The sequence below is a fragment of the Aquila chrysaetos genome, chromosome 9, assembly GCF_900496995.4.
Source record: "Aquila chrysaetos chrysaetos chromosome 9, bAquChr1.4, whole genome shotgun sequence".
Classification (NCBI taxonomy): domain Eukaryota; kingdom Metazoa; phylum Chordata; class Aves; order Accipitriformes; family Accipitridae; genus Aquila; species Aquila chrysaetos.
In genome coordinates this window covers 43961189-43986086 of record NC_044012.1, presented here as the reverse complement: position 1 = coordinate 43986086, position 24898 = coordinate 43961189, and the positions used below count along the sequence as shown (strand labels likewise).

General features: G+C 65.1%; 4 protein-coding genes across 5 annotated transcripts; 2 read left to right on the top strand and 2 right to left on the bottom strand.

The window, feature by feature from the left end:
* Positions 1 to 768: 768 nt before the first annotated feature.
* DUSP18 (dual specificity phosphatase 18) lies at positions 769 to 1544 on the top strand. The gene is given in 4 exon segments (XM_030026554.1): positions 769 to 883; positions 943 to 1036; positions 1038 to 1213; positions 1216 to 1544. Coding segments are annotated over 4 exon segments (618 nt in total). The 3' UTR covers positions 1449 to 1544.
* Positions 1545 to 6654: 5110 nt separating this feature from the next.
* On the bottom strand, positions 6655 to 11501 carry SLC35E4 (solute carrier family 35 member E4). The gene is made up of 3 exons (XM_030026691.2): positions 10215 to 11501; positions 8293 to 8835; positions 6655 to 8124 (listed from the first exon to the last, which is right to left on the bottom strand). Exons 1-2 carry the CDS (start codon positions 10822 to 10824, stop codon positions 8408 to 8410), a joined length of 1038 nt encoding a protein of 345 aa, XP_029882551.1. The 5' UTR covers positions 10825 to 11501; the 3' UTR covers positions 6655 to 8124; positions 8293 to 8407.
* Positions 11502 to 12001: 500 nt separating this feature from the next.
* TCN2 (transcobalamin 2) lies at positions 12002 to 15462 on the bottom strand. 2 transcript variants are annotated; one of them, XM_041126215.1, is made up of 10 exons: positions 15077 to 15462; positions 14222 to 14411; positions 14043 to 14123; positions 13789 to 13928; positions 13520 to 13681; positions 13258 to 13433; positions 12826 to 13000; positions 12519 to 12711; positions 12202 to 12323; positions 12002 to 12116 (listed from the first exon to the last, which is right to left on the bottom strand). In XM_041126215.1, exons 1-10 carry the CDS (start codon positions 15129 to 15131, stop codon positions 12055 to 12057), a joined length of 1356 nt encoding a protein of 451 aa, XP_040982149.1. In that variant the 5' UTR covers positions 15132 to 15462; the 3' UTR covers positions 12002 to 12054. The 2 variants fall into 2 exon arrangements, with proteins under 2 accessions (XP_040982149.1, XP_029882020.1); XM_030026160.2 differs by having other exon boundaries at positions 13789 to 13931; positions 15077 to 15461.
* Positions 15463 to 16569: 1107 nt separating this feature from the next.
* Positions 16570 to 24235, top strand: PES1 (pescadillo ribosomal biogenesis factor 1). The gene is made up of 15 exons (XM_030026159.2): positions 16570 to 16665; positions 17150 to 17229; positions 17471 to 17624; positions 17722 to 17831; positions 18854 to 19025; positions 19282 to 19371; positions 20443 to 20559; positions 20732 to 20809; positions 21225 to 21314; positions 21522 to 21652; positions 21817 to 21942; positions 22108 to 22292; positions 22415 to 22560; positions 22896 to 23063; positions 23551 to 24235. Exons 1-15 carry the CDS (start codon positions 16642 to 16644, stop codon positions 23635 to 23637), a joined length of 1758 nt encoding a protein of 585 aa, XP_029882019.1. The 5' UTR covers positions 16570 to 16641; the 3' UTR covers positions 23638 to 24235.
* The last annotated feature ends 663 nt before the right edge of the window (positions 24236 to 24898 follow it).

The window sequence follows — 24898 nt, the reverse complement described above, 5'->3', positions numbered from 1 at the left end:
ATTTGCTTCCCACTCCCCTGGAGAGACCCTTGGCACCCACATCCTGATCCAGCAGAATGAAGACCTAAGGACTGAGGACTTAAGCAACGATTTAAGGACTCTGAGGAACTGAGACCCGAGCATTTGCACAAGCCGTTCCTCCAGCCTCGTGTCACCTGCGGCTCTTGCTGCCAACCTCTTCAGAGGAGGGGGATCTCCCTCTCCTTTTCCAAGACACATCCACCAGCAGCCAAAGGCAGAACAAACCCTCCCCTTGTGCCGGAGGGGGCCGTGAACCCCATCCCGGGGGGCAGTGCCGGTGGAGTCAAGAGGGGAGCGGACACCTTCACCTTCTTCTCCAGCAGCAGCAGGGCATGGCGGCCGGCGCGGCTGGCGGAGTTGGGCAGGGAGCTGTCGGGCGCATGGCTGTCCGGGTCGAGGTCCAAGTCTGCAGAGCTGCTCCGGGTGAGAGGGGGCTTCGTGTCACACACAGCAGGGTGCAGGGGGGTGCCGAGCCCCGCCCAGACCTGTTCCCACAGCCCCAACCCATGTAAGATGTCCCCCAGTGCCAGGATGGCATGACGAGTCCCCCAACCCCAGCCTGCTGTGAGGGGTCCCCCGGCCATTGAGAGGGTCCCGCAGCCCCAGGACGGTGTGAGGGTTCCCCCAACCCCGCACCGGGGCCCGCCGAGCTGCCGGCTCTGGGGCGGTGGGAAGAAGGTGAGGCGAGGCCGCGCGCCGCCCTGCTCCTCCATGGCCGCCGCCGTTGCGTGCGCATCGGTGGTTGCCATGGGGGGCTCGGCCCTGCCCCACTGCCGTTCCCTGACCCCCCCGAGGCTGCCGGGCAGCGGGGCCCGGCAGGGTGGCTCGCGGCGGGGGGACAGGGCTGGGTGTATTTCTACAGGTATTTCTAGGCACAACCAGCGCACCCCAACGGCAGTGGCTTTGGGAGTCCTGCCCCAGCACCCCAGATCACCTCCATCCTCTACCTCGGTGACACGGTGGCCACCAACAGCCACCTCCTGCTCTTCAGCCACCGCATCAGCACGGTCATCCACAACCCTGGAGGTGGTGAACACGCTCTGTCCCGACGTCGAGTCCCTGCGCATCCCCGTGATGGATGGCCCTGCCGCCCGCATCTCCAGGTGCTTCGACTCCATGGCAGCTAAAATCCACAGCATGGGGACACGTGGGGGCTGGACACCGCTGCACTGCACTGCTGGGGTGAGCAGGTCCCCACCGTCTGCTTGGTCTGTCTCCTGAAGCACCACTCCACATCCCTGGCAGGTGCCCACGCCTGGGTTGAGTCTTGCTGTCCCATCATACGTCCCAACAACAGCTTCTGGCAGCGGCTCATCCACTACGAGTACAAACTCTTTGGTGTCAACAGGCTCCAAATGGTCAGCTCTCTGTCAGGGATGATACCCCATGTTTATGAAAATGAAGTAAGAGTAATGCTGCTGCTCTGAGTACAGATGAGCTGTTGTGACCTCTTGGCAAGAAACCGAGGGAAAGCCAACGGCAGTTCTTCCAGATCCATGCCGGAGCATTGAAAATAAACTATTCTCTTCTAAGGGGGTTGGAGCATGAAGTCTCTGCCGCTGAAAGTACAGGGGATTTGCAATATAACCAGCAAGTAGTGGGGTCTACTATAAATAAAATCAAGCCAGTTTAAACTATGCAGTTAGTTTTCACACTTAATTCGTATGAGGGTCCTGACAGTAACTCTGACACCATCACGTGTTGAGAGTGTTGTTTTATTCCAGCACAAACTGTGCTCCTAAAACAGGACAGAAACTAGCTGTGAGTCAGGATATTTGGAGTTTTACCAACGTTTGTTTTTCCTAACTGGGATATGACTTTGCATTTTGAGACAGCAACCCTAAGTCCAGTCATCTGCTGTGGAACAACGCAGGCTCCACCATCCCCGGTTGGGAGAGACCCAAGGATGTCCTGCTTTCCACTATCTGACCCTTTCTCTTCCCCCACCTGATTGCCGAACCCGTTTTCAGAAGGTGCCTTGGGAGGTCCGTGGTTATTTGTGTGAGCTGCTCACTGCTCGGAAAGAACCCCATTTACTCCTGGTGGGCTGGGAAGTCAAGGTGGGAGCAATATGAGGAAGCCTGCTGTCAGTTGGAATCATTGAGGCGAGGTCATCATGTTGTTATGAACTGGAAGCCTGATCTGGGCACATTTTGACATCGCTCAGCAGCAAACCATGTATTAATTCTGGTTTATCACAGCATGAAGTTTTCAGCTCCAGCAGCTCTGTCCTGAGTGGCAGTAACAGACCCATTTCAGGTGGGAGTAGGGGGCCCCAGGCTGGCATGTGTGTGTGAGGGATCCCACAGCCCCTGGGTCAGCATGAGGGGGTCCTACAGCCCGAGTTGGTTGGAGGGGTAGTAGCAAGGTGGGTGTCAGTCTCTTTTCTCAGGTAACAAGCGATAGGATGAGAGGAAATGGCCTCAAGTTGTGCCAGGGGTGGTTTAGGTTGGATATTAGGAAAAATTTCTTCACCAAAAGGGTTGTCAGGCATTGGAACAGGCTGCCTAGGGAAGTGGTTGAGTCACCATCCCTGGAGTTATTTAAAAGACATGTAGATGTGGTGCTCAGGGACATGGTTTAGTGGTGGACCTGGCAGTGTTAGGTTAACAGTTGGACTCGATGATCTTAAAGGTCTTTTCCAACCTAAACGATTCCGTGATTCTATGATTCTATCCTACCAATGGCACTTTGGGAGTGCTCCTCCACACCCACAAAGAGCAACCTGGCAAACTACCTCTCTGCAGGTCTCAAAGCAGCTCAAGTGATAGCTGTGGTGGGTGACAAAGAGCCTTGCCTTCCTTTGAGTGTATTGCTTTTCTCCCAAAGCACTTTCTAGAAGCAGAACAAAGACCCAACTCCTCATGGACATGTAAGAAGTTTCTCTTGGAAAACAGAAACGTTAAAGGAAAAGGACAGAGCGAGCAAGTTGGGTGCACAGGTATCACAGAGAGCATCGGAGACATGGCATCCTCTTGGAGGAGCCCCGTGTGCTGTGTGACCACCTGGGGCCTCGCTGCTTCTCAGACTGGATCTCTGACCAGACAAGGGTGCAGCTGGTGACTGTAGAGTCATCCCCACCCCTCTCTACTCCAGCTTTCCAGTGGAATACCAGGCTTCCCCTACAGAGAACAACGATGCCGCCAGCCCTAGCGGGTCCTGCAGATGTCTGGCTCTTGTGTGCCAGCCGTGGAGGGCACCACTGGCTGGGTCCCAGGCACAGGTACCTGCTGTCCGAGGGAGGGGAGACCAGGGACTTTGCGTGGATGGAGGCTCGTTGAAGTGGGAGTCCTGACTGCCGGGCAAGTCCACGGCGATGAGGCAAGTCTAAGGCCAAGCTGGGAAGTTGGGTGGGAGTCCAGATCCAGCTCGGCGGCGTACACAGCCAAGCACGGGCATGGCTGCAGCGTAGCACCGAGGGTGAGCATCTCAGTTTGAACACAACTCTCAAGAGAAGTGGGGAGGAAGGGGGGTGGTGATGCTGCTGCAGCTCTTTCTTGAACACCTTTTGCTTCGCAGCCATTAGAACCCGGGTGAGACACCTGCACCCTCACACCCGAACCTGCTGCACCAAGCTCTCGTTCTGGCTTAGGTTGCCACTAAGGCACCATTTGTGTTTCACAACAGCCTGTGGATCGCTTAAGTTTTTATATAGCGATCTTATGTTATGCATACAGTAATTAGCACACTATTATAACCACCTTTAAAGTTTGTATCTTAGACGCCTACTTTATGATGTAAAGTTATGTTATAAAAGCAAAGTATATGACTTTAAAAATGCCTTTAAGCTCATGTGATTTCATCTTTTGGAAATGCAGCTACAGGCAGTCAACAGCCTTCTCAGAGCAGAGCAGTGAGCCCGTGCCACAGAGAGAGAGCAATAAAGTCACCAGTAAAGCCAGCCTGCCCCAAAATGGTTAGGAGAAAATTCTGGAGGGTTTTTGGGGGTACTGAAGCAGAGAACATGGGGCTGGAAGGGAGCCTGAAGGGCCATCCTGTCCATCTCCTGGCCTCCAACTGGGCTTGGGCCGCTTCAAGCATCCTCACACGTTGCTTGCCACTGCTGGACATTGCACTCCTCATGTAGTCTATCCTCGGGCCAGGCTGTCCTGCCAGGGAGAACGCATTTTTCTTAATGTCTACCCTAAAAAAGGCTTTGCCATAATTTCAGCTCCAGAGCCAGCATGGTCCCTGACACCGTTTGAGGACTGTGATGCGGTAGGTTTAAGACCACGGCCCGGCATACGAGGGAAGGATATCGTTTACTGGCTTAGGCTCCCCGGCTTAGCAAGCGTTTGTCCTTGCTGCCTCCCAGCTGCAGATCCCGCGTCCCTCTGTGCTAATGCAGTAAGCCTCCCGACATCCCCGAGGGCAGCAGTTAATCCCCTGTCCTGAAACACAGAAAAATTCCACTGGGTGCTTCCCAGGCACCCGGCTGGCGTGCAGTAAAACCACCCTGCATCTCCTCTCCCCTGCGTGGAGACACGCTGCTCCTCTGCCAAGGGCAGCGGCTCACAGCTCAGCCCCCCACCTCAGAGGAAGATTTCAGCAGCGGTTTAACAGCAGATCCAGAAGAAACTGTCCGGCCAGATCTCGTAACAACACTATCCCATTGGACACACGTTTGTTTCTCCCACCTTGGACTTCCACGCTTCGCCTGGAGCTTCTTGCCAGCCAGCACCTCCAGCACAGTGGGACCAAGCACGTGGAGGTGCCACCCATCCTTGCTGCCACCGCTCACTGGCTTCAGAGCTGTCACCCCTCCTTGCATCTCCCGTCCCCTCTGTGCATTTCAGGATCGGGAGCGCGGAAACGCGACAGCAGCACCTGTGGGGGAAGATCAGGAGCGTGTGCTGGGTGCCTGCAACGTGGTTAACCCCGGGCAGCGGCATCTCAGGGGTTAATGAGCCCTGACATGGGGGTGCCCCAGCCTGCCTGCTTTTGGGTGCTATTTAAAAAGAAGTGAAAACCCAGAGGACACTCGGCAGGGGCTGTGGAGAGATGCACGGGCAAGGAAAAGCCCCCGCATTTGGGGGCACAAGAGCTGCAGGGGCTTCAGAGGCGGATTCGTGGCCATTAGACCAGGGCGATAATCCACCTCAGTACCCTCGCCATGCCGAAACCAGGGCCGGGGAGCCGCGGCTGGCGGGGGGAACCGGACCCCAGCAGGGACTGGGAAGCCGCTGCCCGCCAGGAGACGGAGGCATGGGGACACACACGTCCCCATCCTTCACTGCTCCCCCCATGCTGCAGGGTCTGCTCCCCAGAAAGGTGTCTGCCTTGGAGCAGAGGTGTCCCAATCTGCTCCCCCACCCACGAAGCAGCCGGGGCTGGGATCCCTTTCCCTCGTCCGGCTCAGCCGGAGCAGTGCCGGACCCGGCATGCGGGCGGCTGCCACCGTGCCCATGGGAAACCCGATCTTTCCAGCGGCCGGAGCAGAGGGATGGCCGGAGCGGAGGGATGCCACCGGGCTGAGATCACGGCCTGAAATACCCAGAGAGAGGATCACCACATCGGGCCAGCCTGCCCGCCGCTGCCAGGCCCTTCATGGGCAGCACCAAAGCCCCCAAACCCGGCACAAATCCTGCCCACGGGACCCCCGTGCCCAGCCCGGCTCCAGCCACCGGCCTGCACAGGGACACCCGGCAGCGGCCGGCCGCATTCCCCGGAGCAGCGAGGCATGGGGCCAGCACCACGAGGCACTAAAACCAGGGCGGACAAGGCAAAGCCGCAGATGCAGGCAGGATCCGGGTAGACCCCAGTGCCAGCAAATGAGTCAGGGGGCCGGGACGGGCGGGCTTTCCCCAGGGAAGGGCTTCTCGACCCAGTGATGCCGCAGGCGGGCTGGTTTGCAGGTCCCGCTTCTCCCGTCCCCTGGCAGGGGACAGCGTGGGTGGGAGGTCCCGGGAACGCCTGGGAGGGGAATTTCCCCCAGCCCCATCCCTGAGACCACACCGGGACCAGCCTTTTGAAAGGAACCAGAAAACCAAAACGACTTTCAACCCTCCCTGTTACGGAAAACGAAGGTGGCACCGGCGGTAGGCGACCCGGCAGGCTGCCCTTCCTTCGCCGTGCGCTGGGGAAGGAGCCGTTCCCGGGACGCTTCTGGAAGCGGCCCCAAAACTCACCGCCCAGATGAGTGGAAGAAAATTGCTGTTTGGGAAAGAGGGCGGGAGCGAGCTGGGAGTTTCCAGAGGGATGGGGTTGTGCTTGCGGGGTGATGTGAGTCACAGGGCTGGAGAAGGACCGGCGGGGTGACGCCAGGGGACAGGACGGTCCCCAGCGTCACGCTGCCCCGGGGCAGGGCGAAGCCGTGCTGCGGGCAGACGGTGCCGGCTCCCAGTAGGACTGGACCTTCTCTGGACACGTGCGGCCGGTGACTCAGCTCCCCGTCACCGCGTCCCTCCCGTGTCCTGCACCAGGGTCCCGGGGCCAGCCCTGGGGCTGCCAAACCGCGGCTGTCCCTGCACTGGGGTATGGAGACACCATCCATGGTGGGTACGGTGGCCCCGGCTTCCCCCGGGGATCTAGGGCTTCCCGAGGCATTTCTGTGCCTCAGTTTCCCATCCCTACACCGGGTGGTTCCTCCCTCCCTGCCACGATAGGTGGGAGATCGAACCCGGGAGCCAAGGGTGGAGTACGACAAAAATAGAGCTTTATTTCAGGACAAGTGCAATCAGAGCTGAGTCCTTTGGCCCCCGGCGCAGAGACGGTGAGCGTGGCAGCAGCCACCACGGATGCCGCACGCGGTGGTGCTGGTGCGCCCGTCGGAGCGCGCACGCTCGTGTGCGCCGGCGTCGGTGCCAGGGCATACGCACGCTGGGATGTCCCTTTGCCGAGGAGAGAGTGCGCCGTGCCCTGCTATGGCCACTGCAAACTGGGAGGGATGGGGCCGGAGCCGGAGCGGTGGTGGCCGGGAGGACACGGTGGGGACGACGACAATGCCGGCAGCACCGCCGGCAGCCCCGTGGGATCGGCACGACACGGTGGGGTTGGGGACAGGAGAGGGGACACTCACCCGGCCCGACCCTGGGCGTCCCGTTCAGCCACAAGAACCGTGCGTACACGCAGCCCCGGGTTTACTCCAGCCAGCAGAGCTCAGTAGTGACGCACACACGCGTGCACACACACACAGAAGTGCACACACACGCACACGCATGTATACACACGCACACACACCCCCCCACGCACGCAGAGCTGTGCGCACGCGGCGGTGCATTTGCACACGCACGATCTGTGCCGATGTGCGCGCAGAGGCCGTGCACACCAACACACCTGCGCACACCCGCGCGTAAGGCTCTGCACACACTTGTGCGCGCAGTACCTGTGCGCAGCAGCACGCCCCTGCCCACACGCACGAGATCTGCTTGCACACGCAGAGCCTGCGCGCACCGACACACGCGTGCTCCCGTGCACAGAGCTGCGTGCGGGGATGCATGCACAGAGCCTCTGCGCACCAATACACGTGCACACCTGCACGTAAGGCTCTGCACACAGAGCAACACGCTTGCACATGCGCACACAGAACCTGTGCACGCCAGCACACGCATGCCCACACACAGGTAGAGCCGTGCACCCAGACACGTTCATACATACAGAGTCTATACCAACGCACACGTGCCCACGTGCAAGAGACCGACTTGCACACGCAGAGCCTTCACCCACCAACACGCGCGTGCCCCCATGCACACATAGCCCCACGCAGACCCGCTCACGCCTGCAGAGCCTGTGCACACCCAGACACGTCCACGCGCACACAGACCCACGTGCAAACGCAGAGCCCGTGCACGTCAACACGCACGCGTGCAGAGCTGCGCACACCAAGGCACACGCGCGCGCCAGCACGCACGGGCGCACGGTGCCGTGCGCGGCGGTAGACGCGCGCACGCAGGGCCGCGCACACCGACACACGCACGCGCAGCAGCGCACACGTGCGCAGAGCCGTGCACGCAACGCGCGCGCGCGCGCAAAGAGCTTGCGCGAACCGGCACGTCCACGTGCGCGGGGCCACGCACGCCAGCACGCAGAGCCGCACACGCCGGAAAACACGCGTCCGCACCAAGCCGTGCACGCCGGCACGCCCGTGTGCTCAGGACCGTGCACCTCAGCGCATCGGTGCGCGCACGCAGCCGTGCGCGCCGGCACGCCCGTGTGCTCAGGACCGTGCACCTCAGCGCATCGGTGCGCGCACGCAGCCGTGCGCGCCGGCACGCCCGTGTGCTCAGGACCGTGCACCTCAGCGCATCGGTGCGCGCACGCAGCCGTGCACACCGGCATACCCGTGCACGCGCGGAGCCGTGTGTGCCAGCCCTCCCGTGCGCCCGCAGAGCCCCGCTCGCCCACGCGCTTGCAGCATCCCCGGCTTCCCCGGTCCCCGGCGGGGACCCTACTCCCTCCTGGGGGTGCCCCGTCCGGGCCACGCCGCCCACCGTGCTGCGATGAGGTCCGGTTGGTGGTACATGAACATCCCGGCCAGCATCAGCCCGATGCCCAGGTAGCTGAGCCCGCTCAGGTGGCTGCCAAAGAGGAGGCGGGAGAGGAGCAGGTTGCCCACCGCGGTGACGTTGCCCAGGACGTGGACGGTGAGGGCGGAGGTGAGGGAGAGGACGCAGAAAGTGGCCAGGTTGTAAAGGACGGAGCCCAGGCAGCTGAGCAGGACGCAGGCCCAGAGGGTGCCGTCGTAACGCAGGACGCCCTCCCAGGAGGGACCCACTTCCAGTGCCACGGCCGCCCCGAAGAGCAGGCAGAAACTGGGCAGCGAGGTCAGGCAGAGCAGGGACAGGGCGTCCAGGCGGTCCTCCTGCAGCAGCAGACCTGGCGGGGGGTGGACGGAGGGACAGTCAGCAGGACACACGGAACGTCCCGGCGGGGACACCCAGCACTGACACGACTCCCCGCTCGGTGCCCAAGCGGTTAAGAAATCCCTGGGAAGGGGGAAATGGGAGGTGGTGGTGGTGGGGGGGGGGGAAGCTCTTCCATGGGGCTGGGGGTGCCCCGGTTTGGGGGGGTGCCCCGGTTTGGGGGGGTTCCCCCAGTTTGGGGGTCCAGGGTGCCACAGGGCAGGGTTGGACAGGGCAGTTTTTTCATCCCGTTTTGGAGCAAACGTGCCTTCCACCCCCATCCCACCCATCCTCTTTTTTCAGCCGATTTTGCAGCCGGCAGTGACATTTCTGGGCACGTGGCCTGTCCCCTCTGTGTCCCCGTGTGCGTCCCCCCCGCCAGAGTCATCCGGGGACAGCGGGCACAGCGGGGCCGGCTGCCACGCACAGGCACGCACGGGGAGGGGGGAGCGTGGGACGGAGCAGCCCCCGTCCACGGGTCCCACGGGTGACAAGGGGACCAGGGCGGGTGCCGGGCGGCGATGTCCTTCGGGTGGCCGCAGCACCCCTTGTTGCAGCCGCCAGCGGTCGGTTCCCCCAAGGACCTCGGGGACGGCACGGGGCGCGCGCCCAGCGCTCAGCCCCACGCCGGGAGCCCGTCCCCCCGCGGTGCCCGCCTGAGTCACCAGCTCCAGAGGAAACGCTCCCTTCCCGGCCAAAAAAACAACCCGGCCGGCTCCTCTCCGACGCCTGCCAAGGACATCGCGGTCCCGGCGGCACCGCGGCTGCCGGAGCGAGTCCCCGGGCACGGGGGACGATGCCACTCGGCGTCGGGAGTCACGGGGATGGGGACGGGGCAGTTTGGGTGGCCCTGTGCCAGACTAAAGCACTGCCACCCCCCCCCCGCCATGGCTCCAGGACATGGGACGGTGTCACCGGGAGCCAGCAGTGCCCGTGGGCCACCACCACAGGGCCACCAAGGTGTTTGCTAGGTCGCCGACAAACCGGGGTCACATCCCCAGGATCACGGCACAGCCCGGAGCGGGGGGCAGCCGGGAGGGCAAGGGGTGGCACTGGGACTGGGGTGACACCAGAGCCAGGGTGGGCAGCGAGTGATGCCAGGGCCGGGGGGGCAATGGGTGGCCCTGGAACTGGGACGGCACCGGGACCGGGATGGCGCGGGGTGGGCACCGGAGCCGGGGTGGCACCGGGAGCCAGGATGCTGGGAGTGTTGGAGCGGCAGAGGAGCGGCACCGGGGCCAGGGCGGGCAGGGAGCGTCGCCAGCACCGGGGCGGCAGCGGGGTGACACCAGCACCCCGGGGGGCCGTGGCGGGGGGAGCGCGGTCGGTGACGGGGGGACGGGCGGCACTTACTCTGCTGTACGGACTTGAGGGCGCGGAGGACGGCGGCGGCCAGGAGGAAGCCGCAGCCGGGCTGGTAGATGCGGAGCCCGCCGGCGATGCTGCAGGCGGCCCCGGCGCAGACGGGTCCCATGGCGGCGTACTGCAGCGGGTGGTGCCGCCGGCCCCCCAGCAGCCCCGACAGCAGGAGGGTGACCAGCGGGGTGGTGGTGGCCACCGCCTGCGCCACGTCCAGCTGCACGTAGCTCAAGCCCAGGTTGCCCAACGCCACGCTGGTGCAGAAGGTGAGGCTGAGCAGGTAGATCCTGGCGCGGGGCCGGGGGGCCGGCGGCGGTCCCCGCGCCCAGCCCAGCGGGTACCCCACGGCCACCCCCGACAGCATGTGGAGGGACGACAGCAGCAGCGGGTAGCGGAAACCGTGGGTGGCGAAGATCCATTTGTTGAGGCCGGCCATGGTGGTGCCGGTGCCCAGCCAAGCCAGGACGGTGAGGGTCAGGGGCAGCGACGGCCCGGGGGGCGGCCGACCCCCCTCCGCCCGCCCGGGGTCCGGTTTCCAGGGCCGGAGGGTCCCCTCGCCGGCCGTCATCGCCGCTTCATCGCCCCGCCGGGACCTCCGGCACATGGGCGCCGGCTCCGCTTCCCCCCGCTGCCGCCCGCCGCTCTGCCCCGTCCTCCCGAAGACCGCGCCGAAAGCCGCCGGCCCCGGCGGGGGGGAGCCGGCGACGGGTAACGGCGGCGGCGACGGGTAACGGATCCCCGGTTCCCGCTGGCGTCGGCGTCACCCACCCGGCGGGGCGCTGGCGGGGCTCAGCCCCGGGGTGCCGGTGCCATGTGCCGAGGAGGCGACGCCGGCGGCCGGCAAGCGAGCGGAAAGTTTGGTGATGGCGGGGAGCGGAGGGAGGGAGGCTCCTCCCCGCGGGGCCGCCGCCGCCGCGTCACGGCCGCCCGTGCGGGGGGCACGGGGGTGCGTGGGTGTACCGGGGCGGGGGGGGTAACGTAGGGGTGCCCGCCCGGGGATGCCGCTCGGTGCGGCGGGGCCTGCCGGGAACCGGCGGCCCGCGCATCCCCGCCGGAACGGTTTCGGCCGGCGGTAGCCGGAGCGGGAGCGCTCGGCGGCCTCCATGGTGACGGCGGCGGCGGCGGGACTGCGTCAGAGCCCCCGGCTGACTCACGCCGGGGCGGCGGTGCAGGCGCCATCGCTCCCCAACGCCCACCCGGGACCGTCGCCCACCCGGGGATCGGCAACCCTGACCCCAAACGGCAGCGGCACCCCCAGCCCCGGACACCGCAACCCCCGGCTCCGTTCACCGCCGGCCGCCCCTGCGTGGTTTTGGGGTTGGATTAAATCCCGGGTTTGGGGGCGTGGGGGGGATCACGGAGGTTTGGGACACGCGCAGGAGGTCCCCCTCCGGCTGCGCGTGGCACCGGGGCCGCCGCGGTCCCCGAGCCCTCGGGGGAGGTGGGGGCTCAATGGCGAGGGCCGGGGGTCCCCCCCCCCCAAGAGGGTTTACAGAGGAGGATGGCCCTGGCTGGCGGCTTGCTGGGGACGAGCGGCGCTGGCTCGGACTCCCCAAAACCAGCTGCTTTGGGCGCCCCAAAACTGGCTGCTCCCACCGGCTGCCTGCCCCATCCCCGAGCGGGGCCGGGACCGGAGGAGCCGCTGGTCTGGGTGGTCCCGACCCACCGTGCCCGTACGACACAGGGCATCGTGTGTGTCCCCCCCCCTCCTCCTCCCCGGGGCGGATTTGGGGTGCTGGCACACGGGGCGCAGGGAAAGCAGGAGGCGGGGAGCCGGCAGGTCTTGTGCCCAAGGCAGAAGTTTCATTGCCATCGCCGCCCCCCCGCTCGCCCTCTACCACTCGCTCAGGCGCAGGATGAGGGTCTCCCCGTCGTGAGGTCTGTAGTCGGCGACGCCTGCGGAGAGAAGGTGGGAGAGCGGCCGTGGGGGCTGCCCGGGGACCCCCGATGCCTCCCCTGGGGACGCCCACCCATCACTCACCCATCTGCAGGCTGGTGCTGGGGGCGGTGAGGAGCTGCCAGTAGCTCCGCTTCTGCTGCCGAGCCTCCAGCCCCAGCACCCTGCTCAGAAAGGGGCCCTGGGGGGTGTCCTGGGTGTCAAACCTGGCGGGCGGGAGAGGGGGGTGAGGGTCCGGCCCCGGCACTGCCGGCGCTGGGGCAGATCTGCCGCCAAGGGAGCCAGGCGGTGGGGACCGGGGTGAGACCGTGGCACGGGTGCGGGGCACGTGGCCAGCCCGGGTGTGACACCCAGGGACCCCAGAGGGTCCCCCCCAACCCCGGCACGTGGGGGCCACGTACGTGAAGTTGTGGGGTCCCCGCACGGCGGCTGCCCTGAGCACGTCCAGGAGGGAGGCACCGGCGGGCGCAGGCACCGGCCGGTCGTAGAGTCGGCGCTGGGGACACCGTGGCTCGGGGCACTCCACCACCAGCCGCACCGTCACGTTCCCCGGCACCTCGGGCGGCAGCTCGGGGCTGAGGGGCGTCAGCGCGTCTGCGAGAAGGAAGCCGCCGCGGCACCGATGGACACCAAGCCACCACCGCGGTGGCATCCGCGCCAACCCCATCCCAGCTCCCCCGTATCACCCCACGCCACCCCGGCTCCTACCCGGCTCCTCCCGGCAGCGCATGGAGGCGATGTCCAGGTAAGAGCGGCCGTGCAGCGCCGGCAGCGCCTGGGCCGTGGTTGCGGCGGTGGTGAAGGCGTCCAGGTTCTCCAGCAGCGCAGCCATGGCCCGGCCGTACGCCGGCTGCATCCGGCACGCATCGGTGGCGATGAAGACCTGGGAGCGGGAGGGAGGAAGGTGGCGGGGCAGCGGCCTGGGGTAGGAGGCGGGTCGGGGCCCTGGGCGGCTGCTTCTTGCCCGGGCACCCATGCCCGCACCTGCGTCTGCATCCACATCTGCACCCACAGCCACATCTGTGCCTGTATCTGCGCCCACATCTGCACCCGCAGCCCTGCTCATGCCTGCGCCCACATCTCTGCTCGCACCCACACCCCCCCCCGGAGACCCCCCCCCCCACCGCACGTGACCCCCACCTGCATGGCCCACGGCGTGCTGTAGACGTTGCCGAAGAAGCCGTCCGGTCCCTGCGCCTCGACCATCCTCCTCCTCGCCCTGCGCCCGGCCGCCCGCAGCTCCGCCGCCAGCCTGGCCCCCACCGTCCGCTCCCGCTCCAGGCAGGCGAAGGCCAGCGCGGCCACCGCCTCCGTGTCTGCGGGGACGCGGCGTCACCCCGGCTGCCGCACACCCGCCCCGGGGTGCCACCGTCCCGTCCGTCCCCGGCGCGGGGACCCTTACCCACGGCGCCGCCGCCGGCGTGCCCGAACCTGCCGTGGTGCTCGGCTGCCAGGAGCCGGCGGATCACCTCCTCCCGCACCCGCTTGCGGTGGACGCACAGCGCCAGCACGCCCAGGCTGTACTGGTAGTAACTGGTGAGGGGGTGGCCGTGCTGCCGGGATCCTGGGGACGAGGCGTGGTGTCACCGGGGCGAGCCGATGGCCCCGCGGCTGGACGTGCCGGCGCGTGAGCGGGTCCTCGCCACGGTCGCCCCGCGGGGATGCTCTCACCTGCCCAGTCCTCCTCCAGGTAGTACTTCAGCCACGTCACCAGTGAGCGCTGGGGACCGGGCTCCGGCGGGGGACAAGTGGCCCGTAGCCCCAGCAGGTACAGCGCCAGCCGCCCCGTCTCCGGCCACTCCGCCTCAGCCCTCCTGCAAGCCGCCGTGTCAGCTCTCGCCAGCGGCAGCGCGCCGGGGGGGGGGGGGAGCCGTCACCCCACCGGCGGAGGGGACCATCCCCGCGGGACGGACGCACACACGTACGTGGTGTGCTCGGTGGCCACGGCGTCCTGCTGGGGGTGGCTGTGGGGCGCAGCGTGGGGCCGGAGAGCTGCCTGGAGGCTCCTGTGGGGACTCAGCACCAGTGCCGGGGCGGCGTGGGGGTCGGGGGACGTCCCCCAGGGGTACATGGGGGGGACCCGGTGTCCTCCCTTTGGACCTACCGGCCGTAGCGGTGCTGGAAGGCGTCCTGCAGCCGCGCCAGGTACCGCTTCTCCCCGCGCAGGTCGTGGTCGCCGGCCAGGCGAAGGGCCAGGTAGACGCTGGGGTCGGGGTCCCGCGACGGATCCGCCGCCAGCCCCAGCAGCCGGGCGCTCAGCGCCCGCACCGCCGCCGCCGCCTCCCCCGGGGCTTCTACCCCCCCCCCAGGGCCCCGGGGAAAGAGAGCGGAGGGTGAGGGGGCCGAGCCCACCCCAAGCACTTGCCTCATGGCGTCTGCAGCCCCCGGCACCGGTTGCGTGGGGCCGCGGTGGCGATGGAGACCCAGCACCCCCAACCCTGCCGTGAGCCCCGTGCCCTCCGTGGCCCTCCTTCAAGTGCCAAAACCTCATGTCTCCCCCCAAAAAATGAGGAAGAAACAAAATAAGATACGTGACACGAAGCGGGAGCATGGAGAGCTCAAACCCCTGTCCCCAGGGACCCTGCGGGACCTGTGGGAGGTGGGGGGCTGCGGGTGTAGGAGCAGGGCAGGTTGGCTCTGGGCTTTGGGCAGGGGAAGGGGGCAGAGGAAGAAGGCTTAACCCCGGCGGGCGCTGGGGAGAGCTCAGCCCTGGAAAACTCATCACTGGAGGGGTTTCACGAGGTCAGCGTCCTCCCCGGGGCCGGGACACGGGGCTGGAGTACAGGATGGTGCCCGTCCCCCCCAGCCCCGCTCCTCAGGGACCTCTCCACCGCCGCAGCCAGCTCAGGGACCCGCTCCAGGCACCGTCCCGTACGGGCGAGACCCCTGGCTCCAGTGGGGTCCCCAGGGGGATGTGGGGGTCCGGGGGCTTCGGGTGGCGGCCAGCTGCCGTACTCACCACAGAGCTGGGCAGGCAGGACCGCAGCCTGCAGCAGGATGAGGAGCAGCCACATGCCGGAGCAGGGCGGTGGGTGCCACGGCACGGCACGGCACGGCTGGCAGCCCGGCAGAGCCTGGCCGAGCCGAACCGGGACACCGCCGGGGATGGGAGGGTGTTGCAAGAGGCCGTTTCCGCACACCGGGGCCGAGTCAGCAGAAACAGGAAAGGACTTTGGCTGGAGGCGAAGCAAAGGGAAGCGGGACCACCCTGCGCCGGGGCAGAGATAAGTGCTCACGGCCGCTCTTTCCTCCCAGCTCCCTGACCTGGCACGAACTGCGTGAGCATCGAGGTCTCCTTGCCCTCTGCACCACGGCCGGGGCAGCGAGACCCAAACTGCGGTCGTTTGGATCAAAATCACCAGTCAAAGTTAGCCAAAAAAAACAAAAGAGGGATGAAAACCCCCAAAATCCCACGCCCTCCATCCCCGCAGCCTTGGAAAGCAATGACTCCGCTGCTCGCCTGGAAACTGGATTTTTATTGAAAACAAGGATTAATCAGCCCCGCTCGGCAGACGAGGGGTGGGTATGGGGGTGCTGAACCCCAAAAAGTAAATCCCCGCAGCCAAGGGGAGGTGGGGGGGTGTCTCCGGGCGCTGCTGGGGGACAGCACCACGGCTCAGCTCCAAGCTGACCATGGGCCTGCACGGCGTCGAGACAAACTCGCATCCCACCCGTGGGATCAGGCTGGGAACCCAAGGGCCACGAAACCCTCCCGGAGACACCTCACCCACCCCAGCTCGGGGATGAGACCCCCAGACACCCGTGAGAGCTCGCTGGTGCCCCGGGGACAGGGATCCCCGGCAGGCTGGGACGGACAAACCCCCGTCGTGGGCGTCTGTTACGTCCCCCGGGAGATGCCCCGGTCCCCGGAGACTCGCCGTGCGGGGACACGGGGTCCGACCACCTCCGAGGCAGGGGGAAAATCTGGGGGAGAAAGGATGGGGCCTGGGGCAGGCAGGAGCTGCCAGAGCTCGGGCTGAGGGAAGCCGAGGCAGCCGGGCCTTGCCCCCGGGGACCCCCCGCACTCACCCCAACGACGGCCCCTACAGAACGGGGAACCCCCGGTCCCAGGGGCTTCTCTCAGCTTGGGGGGAGCCCCCAGGGCCCGGGCAGGGACCTGCCCAGCTCCGCTGTCCCCACGGGCGGCGGGGACCCCCGGGGCCGCCCCAGGCCCAGTGCCTCGATAAATCCCGGTGCCTCGATACATCCCGCACGCCGCCCCGCTATATCCCAGCGTGCCCTGCGCCGCAGGACCCCCTCCTTCTTCCTCCTGCCTAGGCCGAGCGGGCTGCCCGCGGCGCGCCTGACCCAGACCGGCCCCGCGTCCTGCCCGTCCTGCCCGCTTTTCCCACCCTGCCCGCTCTGTTCGCGCTGCCCACGCTGCTCACGCTGCCCCCATGACCGGCGTGGGGCGGCTCCGGTGGGCGCAGACCGCGGACCCCGGGCGCAGGCAGATCCCGGGCAGGCCGGGGTCCTGCGGCGCGCCGGGAGCACGTGGGCAGCGGCGGCGGCGGCGGAGCAGCCATGGGCGGGCTGGAGAAGAAGAAGGTACGGCGGGGCGGCCCGGCCGCCCCCACACACCTCCCCTGCGGCACCGGAGCACCCTTTTCCCCGTTACCACGTTCACACTCCCCGGGGCCGGTGCCTCCCCCCGTCCCGGTGTCCTCCCTCCCTCCGGTACCGGAGCTCGCCCCTGTCTGGTCCTTCCATCTCCGGTGCGGGTAACAGCCCCCCGCTGCGGTAGCGGTGCTCATCCCCCTTTCTCCGGTACCGGTGCCCCCCCCCTTCTCCGGTACCGGTGTCCATCCATGCCGTGACACCCGGTGCCGGTCTTCCCCCCCCGCCTCCCCCCAAGCTGGCCGTGCCCGGTGGCCTCTTTCTGCTTCCCCCCCCGCCGGTTCCCGTTTTTCCTCCCTCCCCAGCCCCGGGGGCTGCCCCTCCCGCCCCCCCCCCTTCCCGGTCGCGGGGCTCCCCTCGCCCCCCCCTCACTCGGTGCCGACCCCCCCCCCCCGACACCCCCGTCTCTCCCCAGTACGAGCGGGGATCCGCCACCAACTACATCACCCGCAACAGGGCGCGGAAGAAGCTGCAGCTGAGCCTGCCCGACTTCAGGTGCGCCCGTGACCCCCCCCGGACCCCCTGAACCCCCCCAAGCCTCTCCCCGTGGTGGGTGCGTGGGGTGGCCTTTTCCGTAGGGAGGGGTGGTGGTGTCCTGAGGTTTCAGGCTGTTGAGTTTTGGGGTTTCCCACCCCCCTGAGGGGTGGCAGCACCGGAGGGAAAGGGTCCCGGGGCAGGGGGGTTCTGCTTTTGGGTGCATGGGTGCTGCGTGTCTCACCCTCGTCGCCATTACCAGGCGCCTCTGCATCCTGAAGGGGATTTACCCCCACGAGCCCAAGCACAAGAAGAAGGTGAACAAAGGCTCCACTGCAGCCAGGACTTTCTACCTCCTCAAGGATATCAAATTCCTCCTTCACGAGCCCATCGTCAACAAATTCCGGGAGTATAAGGTAATTATCCTGCACGAGACCCCCGGGGTGGTGCCCGAGGGGCTGCTCGAGGCTCATCCTCTCCTGCAGAGCCCCCGGCCTCCCCCTCTCCCCGCAGGTGTTTGTCCGGAAGCTCCGGAAGGCGTACGGGAAGAGCGAGTGGAGCACCGTAGACCGGCTGAAGGACAACAAGCCCAGCTACAAGCTCGACCACATCGTGAAGGAGAGGTGAGCCACCGGCCGAATCCCAGCAGAGCCGTCCTCTTTTAAGGGAGGAGCTTTCCCTGCAGCCACCTGGACGTGTGGAGCCTTTGCCGTGTCTGTCCCTCTGTAGGAATCCACCTCCCGTATATATTCTGGGGGTTTTGACAGAAACCGGTGTTTCTGGGCTGGAGGAGAAGGCTGTAGTGTGCTGTACGCTGGCTGCAGTAAAGCATGAGTGAGCAGGGAGTGCCTGGCTGTCCTAGATGGCTCCAGGTTCTCCAGGAAGACACTGAGAGCTCTCTTCCTCTCTCTGAGCGGTGTTTTCCTTGGAGGGAGGGACGGTGGAGGGCGAATCACGCTGACAGAGTTGGTGAATTTGGTGGCAGTGAGAGAGGAGAGGACCCAGGAGGGAGCGAACCTGCTCTGGCAGGTCTCTTTGTTGTCCCGGTGGTGTCCAGGACCTCGCTGTGCTGGGAGAAACAGCACCGAGAGGCAGGCGCTGCCCCGACAAGCTGCGTGCTCGGGAGGGGAGACGGTCTGGGCACCTGGCGGCCACGCTGCCACTTGAGCTGTGGGGCTGTGCGGTCTCCCTCCGACTGCCAGCGTTTGAGTCCTGCAGCTTTCGTCCGGGCCTCGTCCCTCTGGCCGAGGAGCACCGCATGCTGGTGTGCTGCACCGCAGGCACGCTTGTTCTCGGAGGGTCCAGGCTCGGATTCCCCAACATTCAGTCCCTGCAGGTGCCCTAAAACCTGTTTTCACCCACTTTGTAATCAGGGGTGTTGCCATCCCCTCGTCAGGGAGGTTCCTGGCTCCTCGGAGAGCCCTGAACCCCGGGGAGCTGCTTGGAGCTCCCTCTGTGACCGCGGGCTCCCCGGTGCCCAGGAGGGACACCCCATCCCTGTGGGTCGCTAGCTTTGGTGGGACCTGTGGGAGATGGATGCTCCATGGTGCCCGTTCCTGTCTCACGTGAGGTGTCCATCAGCCCCAGCAGCTTTCGGTGGACGCTGGGGCTGGGTGTGATTCCCCCTTCTCCTGCCCGGGCACAGGTACCCAACCTTCGTAGACGCGCTGCGGGACCTGGACGATGCCCTCTCCATGTGCTTCCTCTTCTCTACCTTCCCGCGGACGGGCAAGTGCCACGTCCAGACCATCCAGCTCTGCCGGCGCCTGGCCGTGGAGTTCCTCAACTACGTCATCGCCTCCCGCTCCCTGCGCAAGGTGGGTGCTGCAGGGAGGGACGGGGCCAAGACCTCCCTGCCCCGGGGGGGCTGTGGAGGCGGGGATGGTGGACTTGTGCCCCAGGAGGGCACCGGGCCAGCTGTGCTGACAGCTTCAGATGGGGAACGAGTCCTGCCAGGCCACCTGTGACACTCCCCTGATGGAACGTGCTGATGGGAGAAGGGTTAATGAGGACAGAGACGAGGGAGCATCTGTGGCCTTCCTCCCTCTGAGCCCTTGCTCTGTTCCCTGCCAGGTCTTCCTCTCCATCAAGGGCATCTACTACCAGGCCGAGGTGCTGGGGCAGCCCGTCACCTGGATCACCCCTTACACCTTCGCCCACGATGTGAGTACCTGGGAAGAGTGCGGCACGATCCGTGCGGGACCCGCGCTGCCGCTGCCTCGCTGCTTCCTTCCCTGTGGCCGGGGAAGGGTTGAGGGACCGTCCGGTGGCTCTCGCGCTGCAGAGGCAGACGAGGCTGTGGTGGAGGCCACGGGGCCCAGCTCGGGAGGCGTGCAGGGACGCAACCCTCTCCTGCCCCCCAGGATGGCTGTACCTGTGTCCCCTGTGGCTGGCTGTACCAGTCTCCCCGGTTCCTTATTTCCTCTTGTCAATTATTAAAATGTGCCTTAATCAGCAATTAAAGATTAACCTGCAGGAATGGGGCTGGTGGCACTTAGGGAAGAGCCGAGTCAGACCCCGCACCCTGTGCCAGGGTGGTTCTGCTGCATCCCCTGTGCAGTCTGGCCAGGCGGAAGGGTGAGGGGAAAGCTGTGGGTGCCACCGTGCCAGGACAGCTGCGCGGCTGTGCTGCACCTTGCCAAGATCCTTGGCAGGCAGGAGTTCGCTGTCACGGCAGTGCTCTCTCGTTTTGCTCCTGGGTTTTCCAGGGCTTGGTAGAGTTGGGTTGAGGCTTTCCAGCTTTGTGGCCTTTGGTATGGCCCGTGCTGGGGCTCACCTCCCCACCTCACCATGCACCATCTCCTCGGCCAACCCATGTCGACACTTCCTGGCCAGCATTACTTCTCGCTCCCTTGAGTTCTGGCTGTTGTGGGGCTGACGGGGTCCCTGCCGGGTTTGGCTCCTTGTCCTGCTCTTGTCTGGCTTTGCCACGGCCTGCACTTCTCCCCTGGAGGAGCAGAGTCCCTGGGGCAAGCCACCAAGGTCCCCATCTGTGATGGGATGAGGTGCTCCATCTGTCCGAGCAGGTCGCTTCACGGAGGGGTGGCAGCGGGGCCCCGTGTAGCAGCCTGGAGAACTCTCTGCCCAGGGGCTGGTGGTGGCTGAGGATCTCCAGACCTCACTGTGAAGGGGGCAGGACCCTCCTCCCTGTGTGGATGGGACGGGCTCCTGTCCCTGCAGAGGGGATTCCGGTCCTTTGTCCTTGTGTCCTCAGCCCTTCCCATGTGCTTGCAGCACCCCACAGATGTGGATTACCGTGTGATGGCCACTTTCACTGAGTTTTACACCACCCTGCTGGGCTTCGTCAACTTTCGCCTCTACCACTCCCTCAATCTGCTCTACCCCCCCAAGGTGAGGCCACCACCTGCCCCGGGGACATACCACGCTGGCCTGAGCCTGGTGGGACCGCCTGGCGTGGGTGGTTGGAAGCGAGCCCGTGTTGGGAGGGTCAGGGTGCAGAGGGGGGGATGTTTGGGGGCTCTAGGTTTGGGAGCTGCATCCCCACCTTTCTGTTTCTCCCCAGATCGATGGCCAGGCTGATGTTGAGCTGAAGCCGGCGGAGGGCAAGGAGTACGCCATGGATTCGGAGAGCTACCTGGAGGTGAGGGATGCTGCCATCACCGAGGTCCGTGGGAGGACACTGCGTGGTCTTGGTGACCTCCTCCTGGCGTGGGGCGCTTGGCGTGCGGGGAGCGAGGAGCGGAGCCTGATCCCTGCGTGGCAGAGAGGACTGGTCCCAAACTCCTTGCGCCCTCACACTGGCCAAGGAAGAGCTGTGCTTGGCCTCAGGGGCCACTGGCCTCCCCCCTGCATGGCAGGGGACCCTCCGAAGCCCCAGTGCTGGGGACTGCAGGGTGGGACAGTATATGGAGGAGGCTGAATATCTGTCTAGTCCCTAGGTCTTTTGACCTCTTGCTCTGAGGAATTGCCTTCTCCTTCCTCCATGAGCCTTCCCCTTTTCCCATCCCCAAAGCACTGGCTGGGCGTGACAGTTTCTCGGTCTCTTCCCGCTGCAGAAACTGTCGGCTCTGAGCGCCAGCCTGGCCCGTGTGGTGGCACCGACCCACGAGGATGAGGTGGAGATGGATGAGTTCCCAGTGGAGGGGGTAAGAGCCTGGTGGGGGGGCTCAGCCCTGGCCTTGGGCGATCCTGTCTGCAGTATGTCTTGTGCCTGGCAAAGGCTGGCAGGGCCTAGTGTGATGCTGGGAGGGACTGGCAGGAGGATGGGGACAGCATCCAAGAGCCCTCCTTGCGGAGAGGGGCTTAGCAGGGGCTGTTCTTGGAGAGGAGGCTGAATGCTTTGCTCTGAGCAGGAGACCGCAGAGCAGATGGACGCGAGGAAGAAGGAGCAGGAGGCGCTGGAGAAGCACAAAAAGCTGTTTGAAGGGCTGCGGTTCTTCCTCAACAGGGAGGTGCCTCGAGAGCCGCTGGCATTCATCATCCGGTACGTGGTGGGCAGGCTGTCCCTCGGCAGGCCTGCTACGCCATGCTTGCCTCCCCCAGTCTCTCTGTGAGGACTTTGAGGCCAATCTGCCTGATGTCCTGCGGGCGAGGTGACCTTGAGGGTCCCTCCTGCCCATCTGACTCCTCGGTGGGTTTTGCTGGCAGGTGCTTTGGCGGCCAGGTCTCCTGGGACAAGTCCCTGTGCATTGGTGCCACCTACGACGTGAGCGACCCCTCCATCACCCACCAGATTGTTGACCGGCCCCGGGTGGAGCAGCAGGTTGTTGGCAGGTGAGTGAGGCGGGTGGCCTGTCCCCAGAATGGCCACGAGGGCTAGCGGGTGTCCCTGGCCATCCCAGAGCTGTCCCGCGCTCTGTCCGCTCCCTTGCGGCCCCATGCGCTCCAGAGCCCGAGGTGGGAGGAAAGGGTCTGAGCCTGTGTCCCGCTGCCCCACAGGTACTATCTGCAGCCTCAGTGGGTCTTCGACTCCGTCAATGCCAAGCTGTGCCTCCCCGTGGCCGACTACTTCCCTGGCGTGCTGCTGCCCCCGCACCTCTCGCCCTTCGTGACGGAGCAGGAAGGAGACTATGTCCCTCCCGAGAAGCTGAAGCTGCTGGCCATGCAGAGGGGCGAGAACCCAGGTGATGCGGGGCTCTGAGGCCGGAGGAGCTGAGGAGCCGGGCAGCGTTGCTGCCTTGGCAGAGCTGTGCCTGTGCCGGGGCCAGCGACTGCTCTCCTGTTGGTAACGGTGGTGTCTCTGTAGATGAAGAGAGTGAGGAGGAGGAGGAAGAAGAGGAGGAAGAGGAGGATGAGAATGACAAAGAAGAGGAGGAGGAGGAAGATGAGTCTGAAAAAGAAGAGGAGATGAAATTAAAGAAGATGGAAGAGCAGAAGACTCAGAGCAACAAGGTATGGTGCCCGGCAGCGGGGTGGGAGCCCCAGGAGGAGGCAGCTCTGGTGAGCTCTGTCCCTGGTGGGGCTCTGCTCGCTGTGGGGCATCCCGGCCGAGTCCCTGTCCTGGGACTGCTGTGGCTCTGCTGCTCCTGCGGCAGCCGCCACACTTCTGGGTCCTGGACCCATGTTCATGAGCTGCAGCTGCCATTCATGCTCAGGACCTGCTGCCTGGTCTGGAGGGTGCTGCGGCTCTTCCGTGGCCCCCAGTGAATGGTGTGGAAACGTCTGTCCCCGGGGAAGGGTGGTGGGTTCCCAGTGTCCGGGGTCCTGAGCTTTCCGGCTCCCTGCAGGCGCTTCCTGTGAAGGTGACTGCTGGCAAGCTGCGGCTGGAGGACAAGCAGCGCCTGGAGCAGGAGCAGCAAAGCGAGGAGAAGCGTCTGGCCATCATGATGATGAAGAAAAGGGAGAAATACCTCTACAAGAAGATCATGTTTGGCAAGAAGCGCAAAGTCCGAGAGGTACGAGTGTAGGGCTGCTGTGGGCCAAGGACCCTTGCCTGGATCCTGGTGCTAGCTCTTCCCAAATCAGCTTGCAGCTACGGATCACTAAAGCTGGGTTGTCCCTATCTCAGGGGGGAGGGAGCAGCCTCTGCTTCCGATACCGTGCCAGCTCTGGGCTGCTCCTTCTACTCCTCTCTGTACCTGGTGAGGGCGCCGAGTGAAGGTGGGCAAGGGTGAGGCTCTACGAGCCTCTTCTCCAGCATCACCAGGCTGCGGTCTCTCGACCCTGGCAGGGCAGAGCTCCTTGTGCTCCCTCAAGGCCATGACTTGTGCTCAGCAAGTGAAGCTGCTGCCCTTCTCTGTGCCCCATGCCTGACCTGGGTGCCGGCAGCAGATGGGTCCATCTCTCCCACGTACAGCTGGAGAGTTTGGTGGGGCCGAGGGTAGAGCAGCCCTCGGTGTCTGCAGACCGGTCTGACTGTGGGTCTTGGGGGTTTCTCCACAGGCGAACAAACTCGCTGCGAAGAGGAAAGCCCATGACACTGCTGTCAAAGAGGAGAAAAAGAAAAGCAAGAAGGCGCGACGAGCATGACGGGGCCCGGGGGCTCCCTGGAGGGGCTGGCCGGATGGCCGCGCCCTGCAGACGACACCATTGCGTTTGGGTGAAAAACCCTCAGCTTTGCTCTTGGGACAGAAATGCTAAATTAAAACATTTCCCATCTGTAAATACACTTCCCACTGTGCCTTTCCCGGGGCTCCCTCGGCTCCCCTCCGCCGATGCCACTGGCTGTCCTGGCCTGGGCTGCAGGATCGGTGTCATGAGGACTGTCTTCTTCATGCTGGTGCCACCTCTGCCTCCTGACCTGCAGGGGTGGTGAGCGAGGAAGAGGAGGCCAAGGAGAGCTCTGGGCTCTTGCAGGTCCCTCTGGGATTGTTCCTTTTGCATTTGCACAGCCCTGGGCGGAGGAGCCGAGCCCCCATGGCAGAGCAGGAGCTCTCCAGGGCTCCCAGCACGGCAGGGCATTGTGGCGTGTTTTGGAGGCTCGGCACAAAGAGCGGGGTTTTGGCGGAGAGGAGTCCGCAGCAGAGGGAGCCCGTCCTCTGCCCAGCCCGGAGCTGCCCTCCAACATCTGCATGGTAGGCCGTACTTCTCTTGTATTTTTATTTTTAATTAAAGAAGGTGACGCTTCCCTGGTGGCCTGTGTTGTCTGTCCCCTTCCGGCTGTGACAGGGTGGCACGACTGCGCTGTGCTCGGTGCTCTGCCCGGTCCTGGGCACGGCGGAGGAGGCACAGATCAGTTCATCCGAGACACGTGTGGGGCTGGAGGTGGCTCCTCACCCTGCACTGGGTGAGTAGGTGGGAGATGGAGCAGAAGCCTGGTCCCTGCTCCAGGTACCACAACCCATGGACACCATGGCTGTTACCTTGCTCCTTGTCACCCTTTGCCAGTCCTTATTCCCAGCAGCAGGTTTGGGTAGGGTCTGCTCCATCCCAGCTGGGTGCCAAGAGCCAACTCTTGAGTCCATTTTGTTCAACCAGGGGAAGCGCAAAGTCCTGCCCCTGGAGAGGAGCAGCCCCAGGCACCAGGATGTGCTGGGGACCACCAGGCTGGAAAGCAGCTCTGTAGAAAAGGACCTGGAGGTCCTGTTGGGCGCAAGCTTGACCGTGAGCCGCCAACGTGCCCTCGGGGCAAAGAGGGTTAATGTTGAGGAGTGTTGGAGGAGGTTGAGGGAGGTGATCCTGCCCCTCGGTGCTGTTGAGGCCACTCATGGAGTGCTGTGTCCAGCAATGAGCTCCCCAGTGCGAGACATGGACACTGGAGCAGGTCCAGCGAAGGTCCACCAAGATGGTG

What these genes read in the sequence shown, in the direction of transcription:
- SLC35E4 (XM_030026691.2), bottom strand. Translation starts at nt 10,824, where the DNA reads ATGTGCCGGAGGTCCCGGCGGGGCGATGAAGCGGCGATGACGGCCGGC. An exon ending in CCTCAAGTCCGTACAGCAGA is followed by an intron (nt 8,836 to 10,214) that starts GTAAGTGCCGCC and finishes ACCCCCCGCCAG; the next exon opens with GTCTGCTGCTGCAGGAGGAC.
- TCN2 (XM_030026160.2), bottom strand. Translation starts at nt 15,131, where the DNA reads ATGTGGCTGCTCCTCATCCTGCTGCAGGCTGCGGTCCTGCCTGCCCAG. An exon ending in CCTGCCTGCCCAGCTCTGTG is followed by an intron (nt 14,412 to 15,076) that starts GTGAGTACGGCA and finishes GGGGGGGGGTAG; the next exon opens with AAGCCCCGGGGGAGGCGGCG. An exon ending in CCTGGAGGAGGACTGGGCAG is followed by an intron (nt 13,682 to 13,788) that starts GTGAGAGCATCC and finishes CCTCGTCCCCAG; the next exon opens with GATCCCGGCAGCACGGCCAC.
- PES1 (XM_030026159.2), top strand. Translation starts at nt 16,642, where the DNA reads ATGGGCGGGCTGGAGAAGAAGAAG. An exon ending in GACCACATCGTGAAGGAGAG is followed by an intron (nt 17,832 to 18,853) that starts GTGAGCCACCGG and finishes GCCCGGGCACAG; the next exon opens with GTACCCAACCTTCGTAGACG. An exon ending in GAGCAGCAGGTTGTTGGCAG is followed by an intron (nt 21,943 to 22,107) that starts GTGAGTGAGGCG and finishes GCTGCCCCACAG; the next exon opens with GTACTATCTGCAGCCTCAGT.